The sequence below is a fragment of the Poecilia reticulata genome, linkage group LG13 (assembly GCF_000633615.1).
Source record: "Poecilia reticulata strain Guanapo linkage group LG13, Guppy_female_1.0+MT, whole genome shotgun sequence".
NCBI classification, from domain to species: Eukaryota; Metazoa; Chordata; class Actinopteri; order Cyprinodontiformes; family Poeciliidae; genus Poecilia; species Poecilia reticulata.
The window spans coordinates 24,053,045-24,071,907 of record NC_024343.1 but is presented as its reverse complement, the minus strand read 5'-3'; the positions used below and the strand labels follow the sequence as shown (position 1 = coordinate 24,071,907).

General features: G+C 39.4%; 2 protein-coding genes across 3 annotated transcripts in view; one reads left to right on the top strand and one right to left on the bottom strand.

Annotated features, from left to right (window-relative positions):
- Positions 1 to 18,863, top strand: part of LOC108166809 (zinc finger protein OZF-like) — a gene marked incomplete at its 3' end in the record, with an annotated part of 267,441 nt that overhangs the window by 38,833 nt on the left and 209,745 nt on the right. The gene's annotated exons all lie outside the window — the stretch shown is intronic.
- crk (v-crk avian sarcoma virus CT10 oncogene homolog) lies at positions 2,672 to 17,150 on the bottom strand. 2 transcript variants are annotated; one of them, XM_008426141.2, is made up of 3 exons: positions 16,578 to 17,149; positions 14,019 to 14,587; positions 2,672 to 7,254 (listed from the first exon to the last, which is right to left on the bottom strand). In XM_008426141.2, exons 1-3 carry the CDS (start codon positions 16,789 to 16,791, stop codon positions 7,117 to 7,119), a joined length of 921 nt encoding a protein of 306 aa, XP_008424363.1. In that variant the 5' UTR covers positions 16,792 to 17,149; the 3' UTR covers positions 2,672 to 7,116. The 2 variants fall into 2 exon arrangements, with proteins under 2 accessions (XP_008424363.1, XP_008424364.1); XM_008426142.2 differs by lacking the exon at positions 2,672 to 7,254 and adding an exon at positions 13,517 to 13,653 and having other exon boundaries at positions 16,578 to 17,150.

Here is an 18,863-nt window from a genome sequence, read left to right as displayed (position 1 = left end):
CCGGTCCCATCCGGGTACTAGGGACACGGACCACCAAAACGTCTTTTTTTAGTATGGCAGGCCGTTTTAACACATCATCTCATTGCTCTTCATCTGTAGTAAATAGCAAAGTATGACATCCAGCCTTGTAAAGGATATTCCAAAATTTACAGTGAAAATTGTGACAGCCAATATATTTGTAAAAATACATTAAAATGGAATATAGCCAACAGTCCGTGAAAGTGAACATTTAAAATATATGGCAAGAGTGAAAAAAAGTGTAGCAATAATCAGTAAATCAGTTTCCCCATTTTTGAAAAAGTAATTGCCCCCCATATAATTTAAACTTGTGCCAGCCTTGGGGGCAACAGCTATAATGGGCAATCAGTCTTTTGGATCTCATGGTGGATTATGTCTAATATTAACATTTGTTTAATCATCTGAAATGCTTAAGAAAATAAGGAAAACAGAAAAAAAATCTGCAAAAGTTCAATTGTTTCGTATCAGAAATAATCTGTAAAGTCATTTGCAGCAGTTTGAGATCAATTTTTTAAGTGTGTTTAACATAAACCCTGACTGTACTAGTTTTTGTCATGATCCAAGGCATTTGTGAAGAATTTGAGTTCCTGACTAAAATCTACTTCTGGTCCCTGCAGTTAGACTGCTAACCAGAGCGTTTGTCAAGTTTTCTATAATTTCATAGCTTCCCATACTTGAAAAGGACTTGAAAAGACTTCAGGATTTCATTCAATCTTTTTTATTTTCACCAGTCAGTGTGAATCAATGAAGAGGTGAAAAACCTACAAAAACACAAAGTTTTCTTAACATACATTTTACACATTTGGTTTAAATCAATTAATCAATCAAATTTTATTTGTATAGCACATTTCAGCAGCAAGGCATTTCAAAGTGCTTTACATAATTAAAATAAAAACAGAAATAAGCAGTGAGAAAGATTAAAAAAAACAAAACATTACATAAGAAATTAAAAACATTAAAAACAAAAACATGGAAGACATCAAAAACCGCACTCTAATCCTAATTTAGCCATAAGCAACTCTAAACAGGTGGGTTTTAAATTGAGATTTAAAACCCACTTGTTCTAATTTATTAATTTAAGATAAATTAATAAAGTTAATTTATCTTAACCAATTCAATTTTTAACCTTGGACATACATTTCTTTCGCAATTTTAACCATGAATTCAAGTATTAAATTATTCAACTCTGTGTTCGGTTGAATTGAACAAATCCAAACATTTTAGAATAGCATTTTTTTCCCCTTTTTCTCAGGACATAACTTTTTACATTAAATGTCTTAAATATGCATCTAATGGAATCAAACTGTAAAAAAACTAGCAGTGCAAACTTTTCCTTCAATAAATTCTGCATTTCTTTTTATCAAACGCAAAACCAAAGTCAAATTACATTTCAACTGAGTCTAGTGAACAGCTTACCGGTAGTCCTTATTTAACCCATGTCCTTTTCCCATGAAATGCCACTTTGGAGACTGTGTTTGCCTTCCTCAGCTCTGTTGCAAAAACCAGCCAAATGTTTGGTGGATTCCTTATATTACCTGAGTTGAGGGTGGTGCTGATTGGACCAGATTCCTTTCACCTGCTGAGAAGTGCTGCAGAGTGGCACACAAATGTGTGTGTTCATGCACCCACATCTGAACCCATGAGCAGATCTGCTCTAAAGTCCTTTGCAGCAGTTTGAGATTAATTTTTTTAAAAGTCTGTGTTTAATATAAGCTCTGACTATACTAGTTTTTGTCCTGATCGAGGCGTTTGAGAAGAATTTTAGTTCCTGACTAAAGTCAACTTCTGGTCCCTGCAGTTAGCAGACTACTAATCATAGTGTTAGCCAGCAAATCATTGTGAATTTTGTGTGGCAGATTTTTATTAATCACTCCCAAAGTTTACACACAGTTTTCAAAACTATACTATCAAATTGCTTTTTACCCTTTACAATAACAGCTGCAGTTTTAAGAATGTTTTTATTCAACAAATATTTCAAGCTGTTTCGCAAACTAAATGTCTAATTATAGATTTGAACTTTTGATTTAATCCTGACTGATGACCCATTCTTGTAGCAATAATCAGCATTGCTACAAGATTCTGATTATTGCTACAAGTTGCTCCTTTTGGCTTCCATCTACCCTTCTGCTTTTAGATTAATAACTACATATTATAAGGTAAATAAATATCTGCAAGGACTTTTGGAAATTTTCCACAGCGGTGGAAAATTTGCAAATCACTGTCAGATCTTACATAGATTGTTGACAGAAGTTGCTCCTGTCGAATATTTTAGTTCATGGAAATGTTTGTGGGCAGAGCTACAAGGAAGCACACTCCCATAATGGACAATCTATGGATTGGATCAGGAAATTTGGAAATACATTTTTTCTATTATGGTACTGTAATAGTAGTTGTAAGCCACTACTACCAGCTGCCACCAATGCTTTTTGAATATTGACCAAACTGCTTTTTCTTCCGATCAACTTTCCATTAAAATGTTTGCATATAGCACTTTTATCCAAGCTATAACATTCCTTTATTTAAAAAAGTAAAATTGCTGTCTTAAAGAGTTCACTACTGTTAGTTTTTTGATGATAATCTAATTTTCTGAGATGTTTCAAAACCTTTTATAGTTTTTCACTAAATCAAAAACAGGAAAAAAATAATCAAAGACTGTCATTTTTCATAGGTTTGACTTTATTTACTAGTATATTAACACATTACATGCTACTGAAAATAAAAAGGTAATTTCAATTGTCTTGAAAGAATATAGTGTTATAATAAAATGGCACATTTCGATATTACACAGTTTCCACTGGCACTCTGCCACCTCCTTCCTTCTTCTGAAAGGAAATGAATGACTTCATGCAGGGCTACTAAAAAAATACTTCTTGGTGGTTTCATTGGCAACACAATTTAGATGATGAGTTATGTGGCAGAGCACCTGCTGTATGCAGAATGAGAGAAACGAGGAGGATTTGATCAGAACCATACAGATAAATGGACTGTATTAAAAGCTGGCAGTAAATAAAGGTTTCTCCTCTGAGTCACTACAATATTATAAGAGCAGAAAAAAAATCAGAAAAGGAAAATAAATGAAGGCAAGACAGAAATTAAGGTCAAAGAGATGTCTGGGGCCACCTTAAGACCGACGGCAACATAACGCAAACGGTGCATTTAGAGAGGCGTGAACATTTATTAGCACCCGTGATGAAGATGTGCAAAAAGCCTTAAAATAAACTCACGGTTTTTGAAGCAGCACAAGATCGCTCTGAAGTAATTAGAACAAATATCAGACTTTAACTTTAGTGCATTCATTTAGTTTGGGAGGAGATGCTTCTCTTAACAAAATCCCCCCCCAACAATCCCTTCAAATTAAATGCAACTTAAGAATCTTAAAACTACTTCAGTGGCGTGGAGTAAGCGGCACCTTGGGTTTCCATAGCAACTGTTAGATGCTTGTGGATAATCCAGATAAACAAGTTCATGTTTTAAATAAGAGACCTTTTTTAGCTTAAAATGTTAAAACTGTTTATTTTTGGATTAACCGAGTAATTGAATTGTGAAAGTTGGTTAATAGGTGAGTTTTTCTTTTCAGGTGAAGCTAAGACTCTTAAAAATTGAGGAATTATGGGTAGAACATTTTTCAGACAACTTTTTTTTAATCTTAAACTCAAAATGTTTATATTTTTGTTCAGTTGTGACTTAATTACTGCTCTGTGTTCTTTCAGCAAAATGGCATTTCTTTGAGACTGTATCCTCCAGTTAATTACTCGCTTACTAAATTAGCTGACGATTAGTTCAATAATTGATTAATCTCTTCAGCCCTAGTTTGGGATTTTCTTTTTTAAAGTGTGCGGAAAACACACAACAGAAAGTGCAGTAGAGGATCTGTGATGCTACAGGCCTGATTTGCATCCACAATAATCCTTGTTAGACTATTTAGTGAATTTCCAGATCATTAAATAAAAACCTGTTGGTTTCTGATGGAAGACTGACAACAAAACCGTTACACACAGGATAATGATTAAAAACATGAGGCAATAACAAAAACCAACCTTCCTCCGTGCTCATCTTATATCACTAACTAAAAATATCCATTCAGACTTGAAACCACTGAATTTCTCTCCCCACTGAGTGAATACACAGAAATGAAAGGTTTCGGAGTAGAAAGCACTCTAAGGCGTTTTACACATCTTTATCAGAGGAACCAAGAAATCCCTCCACCCTCTTCACTGTCATCAGGACATGCAGAACATGATCCCATCTGTCCGAATGTTGCTGCAGCGCCATCTGCAGGTGGCCGCAGCACCGCAACAGAGAGGAGGAGAGGATGAGCCCCCACAGATCACGCATAAAGGTTTTCAGCTTTTGTTCACGAGTCTGCGTCATGATAAATAGTAGCGCTGATGATTGTCACAACAAAAACACCTTCCTAAAGGGGCGAAAAACACCATGAACTACAAACCTCATAAAGAAACGGCGGAAAAGAAGAGGTAAAACAATAAAAAGATACAGTCTGCTTGGGCCTGTGCTTTGCAACTAAACAGGACTTTTAAATGAGGAAGAGCAAAAAAAAGAAACTAATAAAATAAAAATAAAAAAACTAATTTGCTAAAGAAGTTCACAGAAGGCTTTAAAACAAGGAGGACAGGTACCACATAACACCACTTTCTCCTTCCTTTGACACACACGACGAGACGTGGACGTAGGGTAAATTCAGTGGGCTGAATGCAGAACGCTAACATGATAAGACGGTTCTAACTAGAGTGGCTGGCAGCCTCCTACATTCAGTCTGTTTTACTTCAATCGTGTCCATCGGAGGCAGAGTGAGAACATGCGAGGGTCGGTCAGTTCCTCTGCCACAGAGAGATGTAGTGCCCTCCCAATGTTAAAAATCAAAGCAGCTATGAAGACAACTAGTAAGATATAAACAATACTCAGCATGAAATGAGAACCACAGTTACATCATTCCATAACAATATGTTCTATGAATCCTACAAAGGACTACTTGGTGGTGCGTGGTTGGAGGTGATCGGTGGAGCGAGGTTCAGGTGAGAGAATGTAGTGTTGCCTTTATCCCCACCTCGTCAACAGTCTTGCGGTTTCTCCATGGGCTGCGACTACATCCAGTTGCTCTTACTGTAGCTGCTGGTTTGGACTCGAGTGTTCGATACTCCATTTAACCGAGAGGTCTACGCCTTCATGTCTTTTTGGAAACGGTTCGCTGCTGAATACGAGCCCCGCTGCTTCAGTCCTTCAAAGTCAGGGGTTCACGCAGGATACTGCTGCATTCATGGCCAGTAAAGGAAGGAGTCCTTCAACAATGAAACAGAGCACGCCTCAGGTCGGGGATGAAAACTCTGAGTAGCTCCGATTGGCTTTTGTGGTTTCCGTTCGTTTTCATCAGAATCAATGCAAATTTAAAGTGGAGAAGTATCGAGAATTCGGCCGGCGAACAGAACTGACTGATGATGGTTTGCATAATGAAATATCGCCAATCTTCGGAGTGGAAGCTGTTATAGACGCAATGACAGTCATTTTTCATACCAGCCCTGGTTAGTCCGCTTTAATCAAACTATAATTTGCTTGCCTGGAAAGTCCGGTTGGTTTGTGGAGGTGTGAACGCACAGTCAGACTCCGATGCGGACCAAAAAAGCTAACTCTGTTCTGGCTAAAAACCTAGGTCTCGGTTTGGTTGACATAAACTCTGACGAGGTTTAAATGCATAATGTGAATGGAAGCGGACTGGAGACTGCTCCAATGCAAGAAGTGCACAGGGCATTCTGGGTAAATACAACCAAAACAAACATGTGATTCTAGCACTAGAAGAAGACTCACGGTCTTTAGGCCAAAGACAAAAGAGAAATTCTACCACTGCAGACTTTTCAAGCAATCCATCAATCAATCAGTTTTAATTATAAAGCACCCTTCATACTAACAGCAGCTCAAAGTGCTGTACAGATTAATAAAAAATAAACCAGTATGGAAAATGTATAAACTGATTTCTACATTTTTACACTGAGAATTTTGGAAAATTCAGAGTAATACACACTGAGACAGTTGTTCTCATCAAGCTAGTTGAGCTAAAGGCGGCTCAAAACGTCAACTATAATCACTTTCTCTTGTAAAACCGTTTTCCAGTGATTGACATGACGTCGTCTCTTCTAATTAAATTTCTAATGGCTGAAAATGGCAGCCAGAACAGAAATACATCCTGTTTTTATTCCTAAGGTTCCTAAAGAGAAGCTGGAATCAGCTAAAAGTTGGTACCAGCAGGTGAAGTTATTTAAAATCAACATTGGTGAATCTCTGCTTCAAAGAACTTCATGAGAAAATCTGAGTTCACACAAACAAAGACGGAAAGATAATGTCGGAACTGTGAGCATGTTTAGATTAAAAGGACTTTTTAAAAATAGGTTTAAAATCGAGACGGGAATGGGGAACTGACACCTAAAATCCATGGATGATGAAGATGCAACAAGAGAACTAAAATAATTTCTCCTTATTTCAATACATGAGGATCTGGATGTCGAAAATTAAGTTAAATCACTAAAATCTTTGAAGACTCATGGAAACCAGTTGTTATTAGAGCAAACGTTCTGTTTTCCCATCTGGCATGAATGCAGCCTGAGTGACCCTTAGTGGAAGATTAAAATAAAAATAATAAAAATAAAAAAAGACAGCAGCCATTACTGGTTTCCACAGAGGAAGAGGAAGTGGTTGAACGCTGCGTCAAGGAGTCTCCGTAGGAGCGAGCGTCGATAAGCCGTCCACGGCAGGAACTAGTTACAGGGAGTGGTCGCCGAGTTCGTGGAGCAGCAGAGGCGGGTTCATCTTCCGTGTTGCAGTCTGGGAGAGCAGGAAGGACGAGGAGGAAGAGGAGGTGATTATTAATACGAGTAGAAACGGATCACGGCGGGGTGGAGGGGGTCCGACGAGGGGCCTGCTTTGTTCTTGGTGATTCTCAGAAACTGTACTTGGTGCGGCTAAAAGCTCGGGGAGGAAGGGGGAGGGTTGGGGGAGTGAGCAGGATGGGTGGAAGGGGAGTAGGTGAGAAAAAGAGAGGTGAGGAAGGGTCTAGTACTAGTGTCCAGGTGGTGGAGCGGCGGTCCGCCCTCAGCTCAGTTCGTCCTCGGCGCTGTGCTGGTCCAGCAGCTTGACGTGCGTGAAAGGAAAGTGGCCATGCTTGCCTTTACATTCGCCCTCCCACTGGCCGTTCACGTTTATTTTGGTCACCTTCACCATGTCCCCCACCTGGGAGGGAGAGAGAGGAAGAGAGAGAGAGAACGTGAGGAGCAGAAACACATCAAACAGAGCTAAGATCAGAGTTTATACGGTAAAATTCAAGCATTTTCAAGGTAAGTTTTCACTTTTCCAACACCACACAATACAAATGAACTACAACAGACAGGTTCAATTCACTATTATATACTGCTCAAAAAAATAAAGGGAACACTTTAATAACACAATATAATTCCAAGTAAATCAAACTTCTGTGAAATCAAACTGTCCACTTAGGAAGCAACACTGATTGACCTGACGAGGGTCCCCGTTGTCAATCAGTGTTGCTTCCTAAGTGGACAATTTGATTTCACAGAAGTTTGATTTACTTGGAATTATATTGTGTTGTTTAAGTGTTCCCTTTATTTTTTTGAGCAGTGTACATATATAATTAATATTAATAATGTCTTGTAATAGTATTCTACGTTCTCTAGCGGGGATAATGTAAACTAAAATATAACAAAGTTTTATGCTTTAAAATGTCTTTCACAAACACCTGGTACATCGCAACAAAACAAATTTATCAAAAACAATCCCCCAATTTCTATAATGTTTTATAACATATAAAATATAAGTTAACATTTACTTCAATTGCACAGATCAATAACTCATTGGAAGTACCGTATTTTCCGCACTATAAGGCGCACCTAAAAACCTTCAATTTCCTCAAAAGCCGACAGTGCGCCTTATAATCCGGTGCGCCTTATATATGCAACTACGGTAAGCAGCCGCCGACTTCATTTTTGCCCCTAGAAGAAGAAGCGCGCGGTGCATGCTGGGATAGTTGTCAGAACGCTGGTTTGTTAATAAAGTTTGACTGACCCATCTACCTACCGACCTGATAATCAGGTCGTCTGCAGGTCATTTAGCACCAGGTTCTCCACGAACATGCTGTGCGCGAACGGAGAATGGTGATCATCGTCTGGCCACACCCCTGCCCAGTCGCGGAAGGCTCTCCTCGTCGACCTGAGTCGGACTGTTTTGTTGATATTTCGTTTAGTCCATCTAGTGGATGCATAACGTAACTCCAGCCTCTACTGTAGCGTCTATTCTATGCACCTTATAATCCGGTGCGCCTTATAGTGCGGAAAATACGGTAATAAATATTAATTACATTGAAACAATCCAAACAAATTGTGTTTTGGTAAATGACCTTCCTGCTCAAATTAAATACTTAACATAAAAAATGTTTTCTGGCATTTAGCATATTGAAATAATTTTTGGTAATTCTAAATGACCTGAAACAAGAAAAGTTTAGTCTGATTTAACTTCAGACAGTGAGGGAAAAAATGAGTGTGTCTTTTTTTTTATCAGGTATATGGAAATATCTAGGCTCAACTATAAATGACGCTTTCCACATTTAGGCTTTTAAACAAACATCATTGCACAAAGTTGTGCCGTTTGAATATCAAGTACTTTTAAGGACTTTACACAGAAATCAAGCACTTTTCAAACCTGGAAAACGCCTACATGAAATTGAAGATTTTCAAGCACCCGTCTTGTACAAAACCTGCATGTCGACGTTTGACCTGCACAGGCAGAGGAGCGGCTGGTCCTGCTGCAATTAACCTGAGCAAACAGGTGCCAGCAGACAAGTACAAAGTTCAAGTCGACGTCAGCAAGAGCAGAAGAGGAACAATCCGATAACTCAGAGTGACGATGAAGATTCCCGGTGATTCCTGACAGGAAAAAGCTGCAGGACAGGTTTCTAGTTAGATCACCTGTCAGGATTCCTCACCAAACTAACTCCAATCATTTAACGTCCGATTTATTTTACATGTTACAACCAAAATTTTATTATGTTTTGCAATAATAGTGAAGCAGGATTTAAAAGAAGATTTATGCTTGTCTGCACATCAAGTGTTTAATTCAAGATTCAAGGACTCAAGGATTTTTTATTGTTTTTATAGATACATTTACATTTTTATAAACAAATTGTAAAATAAATTGCTCTGTGATGGCACTCAAAATTAGTTAATTGCAGGGTTTGTAATTAACTGATGGAAATGAACTGTATTTTAATCAGAAATCACAAATCCACAAAATAAATATTTTCAATTCAAAAATCCTTTTGCTGCTAAATTATTGAATAAATAGACACATGAGCTCAGAAACAAATATATTTATTTATTCCAGCGTCGTGTCCTTTAATAAATTGAAGTTTATTGGTCTTTGAGAAAGCGAACTTGAATTATTGTTCCATTATCAGTACATTAATCGAAGATGGTCTCAAACAACATTATCGCAATGACTACTGGAACAATTCCAGCAATATTTGTTATCGTAACAGGCCTACTGATCATTTTAAAATGTTTTTATTTTATAAACAGACATCAGGACCAGTCATACTTTTATTCCACTGGATTATGCAGAAAACCTACAAAAAAAAACAGAAACTGGAATCGACCCAACGCTTATCAACACTTTACTAAAAATGGAAGAATCATCAGCATTCATATAGAAAGTTAGTCATCTTTACAATTGTTTTAAAGTAGCTCAAGAAAACATTAAATCTTGTGCTTATTTGGATGCATGAATAAATTAGGCACTGCAGCATTTAAATAAATTACAGTGATGCAACACTGTGGATGAACTCTGCCAGTGTGTTTATGATTTCTTAGTAACTATCCAGCCTGTTTACCTGATGTGGTTTAATAACAATGTAGTTATTATTCTTTAGCTGCTAAGCTCCACTTGTAGGCAATGCTCCTCATGTTAGAGCGACCGTCCACTTCTGCTCACGTTATGTTTTACTCCTACTGCCAATCCCCGATAACTTCAGCAGCCCTGAGTCTCTTTCTTTGCTCAGGAGTGCTGAATTATATGCTAATATATTCCACTACCAGAACCTCCACTCTGACCGTGTCAACTAGAGGTCGTAATCTACTGCAACGTGGGCTCTCTGTCTGACTGGTCGGGACATCAGGGGAGAAAAAAAGAACAAACGGTTCAAGCTGCAGATTTCAAAGTTTAACAATGATTTTGGCTTTCAATAAAACAGTCAGAGCAGATCTACATGATGGACTGACATGTTCATTATCAACGCGCATCAGACGGAAATAAATTCTCCTAGATCACCTTCATCAGCTCAGGAAATCAGACTATCTAGTGAGACAGCTTGATGGAATTTAGAAGGATAAAAGTTTGGGCAACGCCGACATCGTCTCTGCATTAAAACTTTGTAAATTGCCAGAAATCCTCTGGCTTTTATGCTTTCAGACAGCTGCTATGATTCGCAACAGCGGCAACAAGGCATCGTCTTTACTGCAGAGAGCAGCTGGTTAGCATCTCATAAGCTCAAAAACACCTGAACTACGACTCCAAATCCCACATGAGTTGAAACCTAGGCTGCAGAGAGAGAAAGAAGTTCAATCCCCAAATCCAACGTCTCTCTGCTCGGCTTTCTAACTATAAGGAGGTTTAAAGAGGAGTGGCAAAAACAAATGAGGTGGATTAGCAGTGTTTATCAACAACTGATGACATCATCTAATTGTGGAATATCATCTCTGCTGCCCGGATATTGAACTATTAGCACATCACTATGGTCATGCGACTGTCACACAGCTACAGTCTTCAGGCAGAGGTCTCTAGAGTCACTGCAAGACTGACCGTTACTGTAGATTCTTCCCATAGCGTCACCATTAATAACGATTCTTTGAAGATATCTGGATCATGATGATGACTTATGACAATTCATTTCTCTTTGGGTAAAATAAAGTACTTTTGACTTTAATTTGGACTGACTGAGCCTCGGGCAGCTAACGGCTACCAGACTCCAACGTTCAACCTGTCAGCAGACTTTCAAACCAGGCTGAAGATAACTTCTTGTTCACTTTGATGGCAGGAAGTCTGACTTCCTTTGCAACCTTTGACATCACCAAACCATGATCAACTTTACAGATTCAAAAACTGAAGGTACAAACAACACTGGTAGACTACATAGCAATATGCTGCCATGTTAGAAGAAAACTGAATTTCGAATCGCAAAAATGTAATTCCTGTACATTCATATCAGAGATCCACTTGCTACTAACCTGACCAATGATGAGCTGTAAGAAAAAACTCAAGAAAAAAAAACTACAGATGCACTGACTCATTTCTTCTGACTGGTTTTAGGTTTTCTTTGAGATGCAACAGTAATACAAGAGATATACAAAAGGAAAGGTGGATGCATAAAAAGAAGGAAGAAGTTCTCCAACGTCTCCCTGCCTGGCTTTCTAATCACACACCCAGACAGAGACTTAAAGCAAACGGGATGGATCAGCAAAGCTCAACATCACCTGATGGTGCCGTCCAGGATGTGCTAATGTGGAATGTCTTTTCTGTTTCCCAGAAATTGAGCTGCTAAAATGTAATGAGACTGTTACAGTCTTCAGTCAGAGGTCTATTCAGGTTAATTGCAAGACTGACTGCTACTGGAACATCACCATCCACAACAACTCTTTGAAGATGTTTGGACCATAATGATGAGTTAGAACATTTAACTTCCCTTTGAGAGAGATAAAGTATTTGTAGACAGGATGAACCTGAAAAACAACATTTTCCGACCGCCAAGGAATGGTGGATCTGCAGTTTGAGTTTTAAGTGTTTCTCAGGTGAAGCCAATGGCTGAAAGCATCACCTGGTTCTGCTTATAACCCCATGAAATATGTTGCATAATAAAAAGCTGCTTTCAATTGCTTGGTATAGATCTTTAAATTGTTTTTTTTTTTTTTTTTTGGAAACAAGGAAACGTGAGCTACTTATTAACCACTCAGTGCCAACATGCTGAGTCACTCAGGGCCGACTCCCGTAGGATACAGGTTTCTTTCTACAGAACAACTTCAAACAAATTTGTCCTGTTTTCAACCTGGTCGATGACTAGCAAAAAGAAAATTGAGCCACAAGCACATTGCTTGTGCTTTGTCAAGACACAAAGGGCCAAACACTGGGTCTGGATGTGCAGCCACACTGTCCAGCAGCGAGGCGTGGGGCGGGGGACAACGAGCGCATTTCGCTTGGCCTGCCTGCTCATCCCACTCCTGGCTCAGCTGGATTCCAGGCTTCACAGAAACCAGAGGAAATGGTCCTGTTCCCAAACACAAACTATTTCCTTCCCCCGATGACCTGCTCCGTGGGAGCCCCGCTCTCACTTCCGCTTCAGTTGAACAGCGCCGGCACAAAGTGCAGCTTACCCAGCATTAGCAGCAGGGTCCGTATTTTGATAGTGTTTGTTGGATTCAAAGCGCCACTGACGCCATGGTTAGGCGGAGCAGATTTTGAGCGAAACTGTAACATTTTTGTTTCGCTCGCTTACACAAATACAGGGTTTGTTCTACGCATGCGTGGGAAGATAAAAACAACGGTGGACAGCACCGTGACGTGTTGCACTACTTAACCAGTTCGGTTTAACACAACTTCTGATATGTATTCTACATGTTGCAGGACTTCTTGGTTCATGGGAAACAGATTACCGTTTTCTAATGAGGTAGGAACTAAAGATCAAAAGCGAATGTGCGATTGGACGACATGCTAAGATCATGGCGCCATGTAAGTGGCCTGGCATGACAACTACAGCAGCGTCAAGATGTGTTCGAGGCTCGGCAGTTTCCTGACAGCAATCTTGTATAAACGTAGCCTAAGGCTGCATTCACAACAGTCCCGTTTAGTCCGCTTTAATTGAGCTCTGGTTCGTTTGTCTAGAAAATCCAGTTGCTTTGGGGAGGTAACTGTTCAAACTCTGACGTGAACCAAGAAGCAAACTCTGGTCCACAAAGAAAACCTCGTTGGCATTCAAGTCCAACCAGGCTTGAATGCCAAAGGACCACTCCGAAAGCAGGAAGAGGACTACAGCGCAAGGATTATGGGTAAATAAAACCAAAACAACTGTGCAAGTTTAGTGCTAATAGGAGAACTAGTTGTGAGTCATTTGCCAAAGATAAACAAGAAATCTTACAACTGCTAAAATCCACTCCATCTTGTTTACATTTAGCAAAGAAGGAAGATGTGCTTGTGTCTCATTCAGAGGTTTTCTTGTAGTTTCCTTCTGTAGTTCTTCATTCAACACCACCACAGGTGAAGGGGGGGAACAAGTTGCTCAAAGTGTTTGGTTATTTGACATAGTTCAGTATAAAAACTTAAAATATAATATTGTAAGAAAACCTGCTTGAGGCCACAAAAGACTTGAAACTGGTTCCCGGTTCTAATTTCAGGTGACTAATAACCCTAAACAGAAATAGAGCTATTCAGGGAAAGCTTAAATCAAAGCATTTTATTGTGTTGGGATGGTCCAGTCAAAGTCCAGATTGAAATTCAAATGAGGATTTGTTGATGGACTTGAAAACCTGCTGTTTACAGACACTTTCCATCTAATCTGACTGAGCTCGAACTGTCCTGCAAATGAATGGACCAAAGCTTCAGTTAATCGAAAGCAAATAAAATGCAGCTCTAACTGGTGTTTGATGCAGCTTAAAATGCTGAATCACTTCAGTTTATGCACTGATTTAGATTGATCTATCACATCAAATCCCAATAGGATACTGAAATTTATAATTGATAAATTGTGGAAATGTTGAGTTAGAAACTGGCACTGCACTGAAATACGCAGAAAAATCATAAGAACTTTGATTAAATGCCATGTCAACCTTGCTAAATGTTGAAGACTTGGCATCACATTTCAACAATAACCATCTCCTGAGCTGCTGGTAGAAAGAGAGCAATCAGACCAGTGAAAGACGGCTCTATGTCTCCATATTTACCTCCAAGGCCAGGGCGGTCTTGTCGTAGGCGTTGGGTACCCTCTTCTGTATGGCCCTGGCATAGACGGGTCCATTCTGGAGATTCGGGAGGGGAGTCGGCTGGGCGTACTGGCTGGGGTCTCCCGTCAATGGAGCGCCGGACTGAGCTGCAGAGCTGTCCGAGTTCCCTGCGGGCGGCACCGCAGGCAGCCCAGCCCCCGCCACCGCGCTCGGAGACGCCGGTCTGAACTGCTCCACGTACGGGACTGGGATCATCCCTGTTTTTCCTTCAGAGTTCTGGGCGTTCCACCACTGCTCCTCAGGCTTCTCCAGTACTCTGAGGATGTCCCCCATCCGAAACGGGAGATCCTCCTCGTCGTTGCCGGGGAAGTCGAAAAGCCCCCGGACGTACTCATCTTCCAGGCGCGGCGGGGCTTTGGCCACACCTCGGGCGGAGCGGGGATTTTTGGACTTGTTCATGGGACCTATCAAGGTGGTGGTGTCCAAGTAGTGGATTTTGTAGAACTCGAGCAGAGCGGGAAGAGACTCAAACTCCTGGTCACCAATACGAAACTTGTGGGGAGGCGAACCTGGTCCGACACAGGAGGAAGAGGGAAGTTAGAGCAAATTTTCATTTACACTCATTTTTTTTTTCTTTTGGCTGAAACAACAGACACCTGCTCTAATGCACAGTCAGTGTCTGAGGTCTGACGCAATCAATCAAATTTAAAATGAGCTCAATAATTTCCATTCTAATGATTAATATCTTTTCCAGAGGCATCATTATCCATTTATTTATGGTTTTTGTTGTGCTGTTGGATATCTTTCAATTACACTATTAAGCGTTCTTTACTAAATAAAAGTTTGCTGGTCTCTGACAGGAAGAATTTGAATTTTTACACCACTATTAATACCTCAAACATCAAGATTATCGTTTATTGCAATAACTTCAGGGACAATTCATCGTCCAGCAAAATGTGTTATCATGACAAGCCAAGTGAGGTCCTGAACAGAATTTTCTTGATTGCCTTGTTATAAACATATAACTAGAATTTGAATGCAACTACAAATCCAAAGTTGAAATTTTTTAAACGACCAGGACTCCTGTAGCGTTTTGGTTTGCTTGTTCCTCAGGCTGGCCCTGCTGGTTTGTTTCGATATGCAACATGTAGACCGCATGTCTCGAAAAGGTCAATCAAAACTCGTGTTCTTTCCACAAACACTTTAAATCCACTTGTTTTGGTATACATTAATCCTCAGTTCTTCCGAACTTGTTTTGTTGTTGTATATTTATTACATACATTTTAAATATCCTAACTAAGCAAACAAAAACAGAAAAACAAAAATTATTATGAAGTCTCTGTCAACAAAACTGCCCTTCAAAAAAAAAAAAGAGGCGTAGTTGAGATCAAAACACAAGACTAAAGAATTATGTCATCCAGTTTTTGGTAGAAAGAGAAAACATTTAATCTTTCATGGATTTAGTTGATTGCTTTTTGTGACAGGCCTACTAATTACTACCCATACCAGATGTATAGCTTACCTACCGTAACCCAAACAAATTTGATTTAGAACAATAAAATCAATGCATGCGTCTGTTATCATGTCTGATCACAAACCATGAAGTTTGAGGTCTGTAGTCGCGTGTAAACTAAAATGCTCAAGAATGGGCCGGCCCTGTTGATGATGAGTTCAGAAGTGCAACATGCGAGACTGGACTATTTCTGTAACTGGTCATGATGTTGGTGATTTCCAGAGTGACCAGGAAGCATCTTGGTTTCCTTATTTTATGTTTTTCCCTGAGAATGCTGAGGGACAGGTAGGCCTGTTGTAATAAGAGATACATGAGTTAATTGTTTGATAAATTAACATGAACTCAATCATTTTCATTTGGATGATTTATTGCTTTTTTTCTTTTCTCTCTTGTTCTCCCAGAATTTGTAAGAAAAAAGTCTTCATTGGTCTCTGCTAGTTTTAAAAGACAATTTTGTTCACATACTTTTTTTTTATTTGTTTCTCTTTTTTGTTTATATTTAAAATGTCTTCCAGCTCCAGTGGTAAATTGTAATATTCATTACAAGTTAAAGTGTATTAATCTTTGATAATGCGTTCTTTCATTATTTCGCCATTACCGTTATATTACTTGAAAACGGTCTCAAAACAATATTGTCATTTATCGCAATAACTTCTGGGACAATTTATCGTTCAGCAAAATGTGTTATTGTGACAGGCCTGGGACGGGAATCTAAAGCGTCAAACTAAGATAATATGAAGTTCTTGTGAACATTATCTGCACCTTCTGTTGGTACATTTATTTCTGCGCTGCAAATATTGCTCAACCTGTTAATGAAACTATGTGATTTTTAAGTCACCCATGTCTAGACACAATGATATGCTACAATTGGCCATATTATGATGGACTAACGCACGTCTCAATGTGCATGGCCATCTATATTCCCTATGCTGGAAAAAGAGTGGCACTATTGCTGCCTCTTCTATGGTGCAAGTCATGCAAGAATGGTCCCATCGGTGGCACCACCGTGCACCGAGCCCCTCCACGCCCCCTCTCTGTGCTCTTACCTGGCTCGGGCTTTCGGCTGTTCGTGTTAATTATATAATGCGAGACTCTGGAGTTCTCCGACACCGACAGCACGTAGTCGCCGGGGCTGGTGATGGAGTCCCGGACCAGAAACACGCCGTGCCGCTGCCCCTGCAGCATACACACAGTCTCCGCTCTGGTCAAGCGGCCCCAGTACCAGCTCTCGCGGTCCGACGCGTCAAATCTTCCGGCCATGATCACCAACACAAAGCCGAGGCTTTACCCGTGGCCTTCCCTGCTCTCCCTCCTGTTATCCACAAGCGGAGCTTTCAACTCATACAAAAAACTTTAGCGCCGAGAGCACGTTCAGTAAACAGGCGACATCCGCAGCTGGCCGTGTGGGCTCCAATTCGTAGATACAGGAGGAAAACCGCGCTGTAAAAATACCTCCGGTGTGGTCTGTGGTCAGCCTGCTGGTCTACCAATCATACGGCTTGTTTCAGAGGCACGAATGTTGCTACAAACCAGCCGCTGATGACAACTAACTTCAAAAACTGAAATGGCGGATACGGGAAAACAAAAAAGGCCCCACTCACCGGAAGGGACGTAGACTTTGGACGCAGAGCACGCACGACGTCAAGCTCCATACGTCATGATAAACAGATAAACGCAAAGTTATGTAAACGTTGAAATATGTTTGTAACTATGTTGTTTCTCATACTCTTTGAATGTAAAAATAATTTTTATATACCAGGAAATTTATTTTTCTTTTAAAATGTCAGATTTTGACTTCGTCACGACTTCATGGTCACGTGTTTTACAAAAAAATAATAATAATATATATTTTTTAGCACATTACATGAACAATATTGGCTCAGTTGTCACCGAAATATGAACATTTAAGGTTTCTCCTCTAACAAGTAATCAAACAAAAGCGTGCACATTTTCAACAAGGGGAATTAAATCTGAATGCAATTTATGTACATGTCCACTAGATGTCACTAAGCACACATTAGTTTTGGTTTGTACTGTAACTTGTGTGATATACGCTGTCATAATTTTGAACGTGTTGAAAATATTGGAAAATATTTATTTAGAAATAAGTTAGCTGTAGTGTATTCCTTTTGTCTTATACTGATCTGAAAAGGCCAACAGGCTCGTGGAGAGATGGTACTTTTTAAAAAAATATTTTATCTCTGTGCAACCAATGTTAGTGTATCTCATCTGTGAGAGTCCAGCACAAAGTAGTGTGTTATTATTTTAGTTCATTAAGATTTTAAACTAATATATATGATTAAAGTGTGTGTTTGTGTTTCACTCTGAATAGAAAATGCAGTTAGTTTAATGGTGTGAACATTTATGTAACCAGGTTATTGTAGCTTTTTAATATCCCACCCTCAACTGACTTTTTGGGTTTTCTTGTTGAATTGACAAGCTGTCAAATTACGGGTCAAAACAATGCCCTCCTTTTTCAAATCTGAAAAAAAAAATCAATGTTTTTGAGAGCAACTGCATGAAAACTTTTGCAAAGTATGTCATTTACTATTTTAACTTTATCTATAGCACTATCTATTTATATAGAATTCCACTGAGGAAGCAGCTGTTTTGGTGAAATCAGCTAAGTGGCTTTTGCAAAGGAAAGGAATCACAAAGACAAAATAGCTGAGTTATTCTTCCTCTTATCATAGACTTTATTGGTTAGACCCAAGGCAAAACAGCAAATCACAGTCATACAAATCATCTCGGATTTTAGTAAGTCTATAAAGTTCTTCAAAACAATCAGATTGACAAAGTGACAAAAAATTAAGTTAGTATAAAGAATATTTATAGAAGCATACGGTAGACTGAGGAGTATACAGAGCATAAAGAATCACTGATCAAGAAACGATCCAAGGCCATTCATGCCTACAGATTCACTCCAATGTTCATTTTTCTACACCAGCTCAGCAGAGTCCTTGAGGAGGATGTACAGTATCTTTCCTTGCTTTCTGTAAGTCCAAGGTGAATAACACGATCGTCTTACTGTAACAGAGAGGGACTCGCCATTCTGCCTCTGGAATCCTACGCAAAGGGCAAGAAGGAAACAAAAAAAACGTACTTCGCTATAATTTAAAACTTTGCCCCGAACTGACCAACATATGAGCTTCTCTCACCAAAAAGAGAAGCTCATATTCAATAGAAAGATTATTCTTTCTATTGAATTTCCTGAATCAGAAGATTCCAATTAATCGCCTCCATCTGTTGATTTATGGAATTAATTCAAGCAGCGGTCTGGTTGTTTCGATTTGCCGTGACCTTGACATTAAAAGCAGACGTGTGCCTGGCGG

What these genes read in the sequence shown, in the direction of transcription:
- crk (XM_008426141.2), bottom strand. Translation starts at nt 16,791, where the DNA reads ATGGCCGGAAGATTTGACGCGTCGGACCGCGAGAGCTGGTACTGGGGC. An exon ending in CAGCCGAAAGCCCGAGCCAG is followed by an intron (nt 14,588 to 16,577) that starts GTAAGAGCACAG and finishes GTGTCGGACCAG; the next exon opens with GTTCGCCTCCCCACAAGTTT. An exon ending in AGACCGCCCTGGCCTTGGAG is followed by an intron (nt 7,255 to 14,018) that starts GTAAATATGGAG and finishes TCTCCCTCCCAG; the next exon opens with GTGGGGGACATGGTGAAGGT.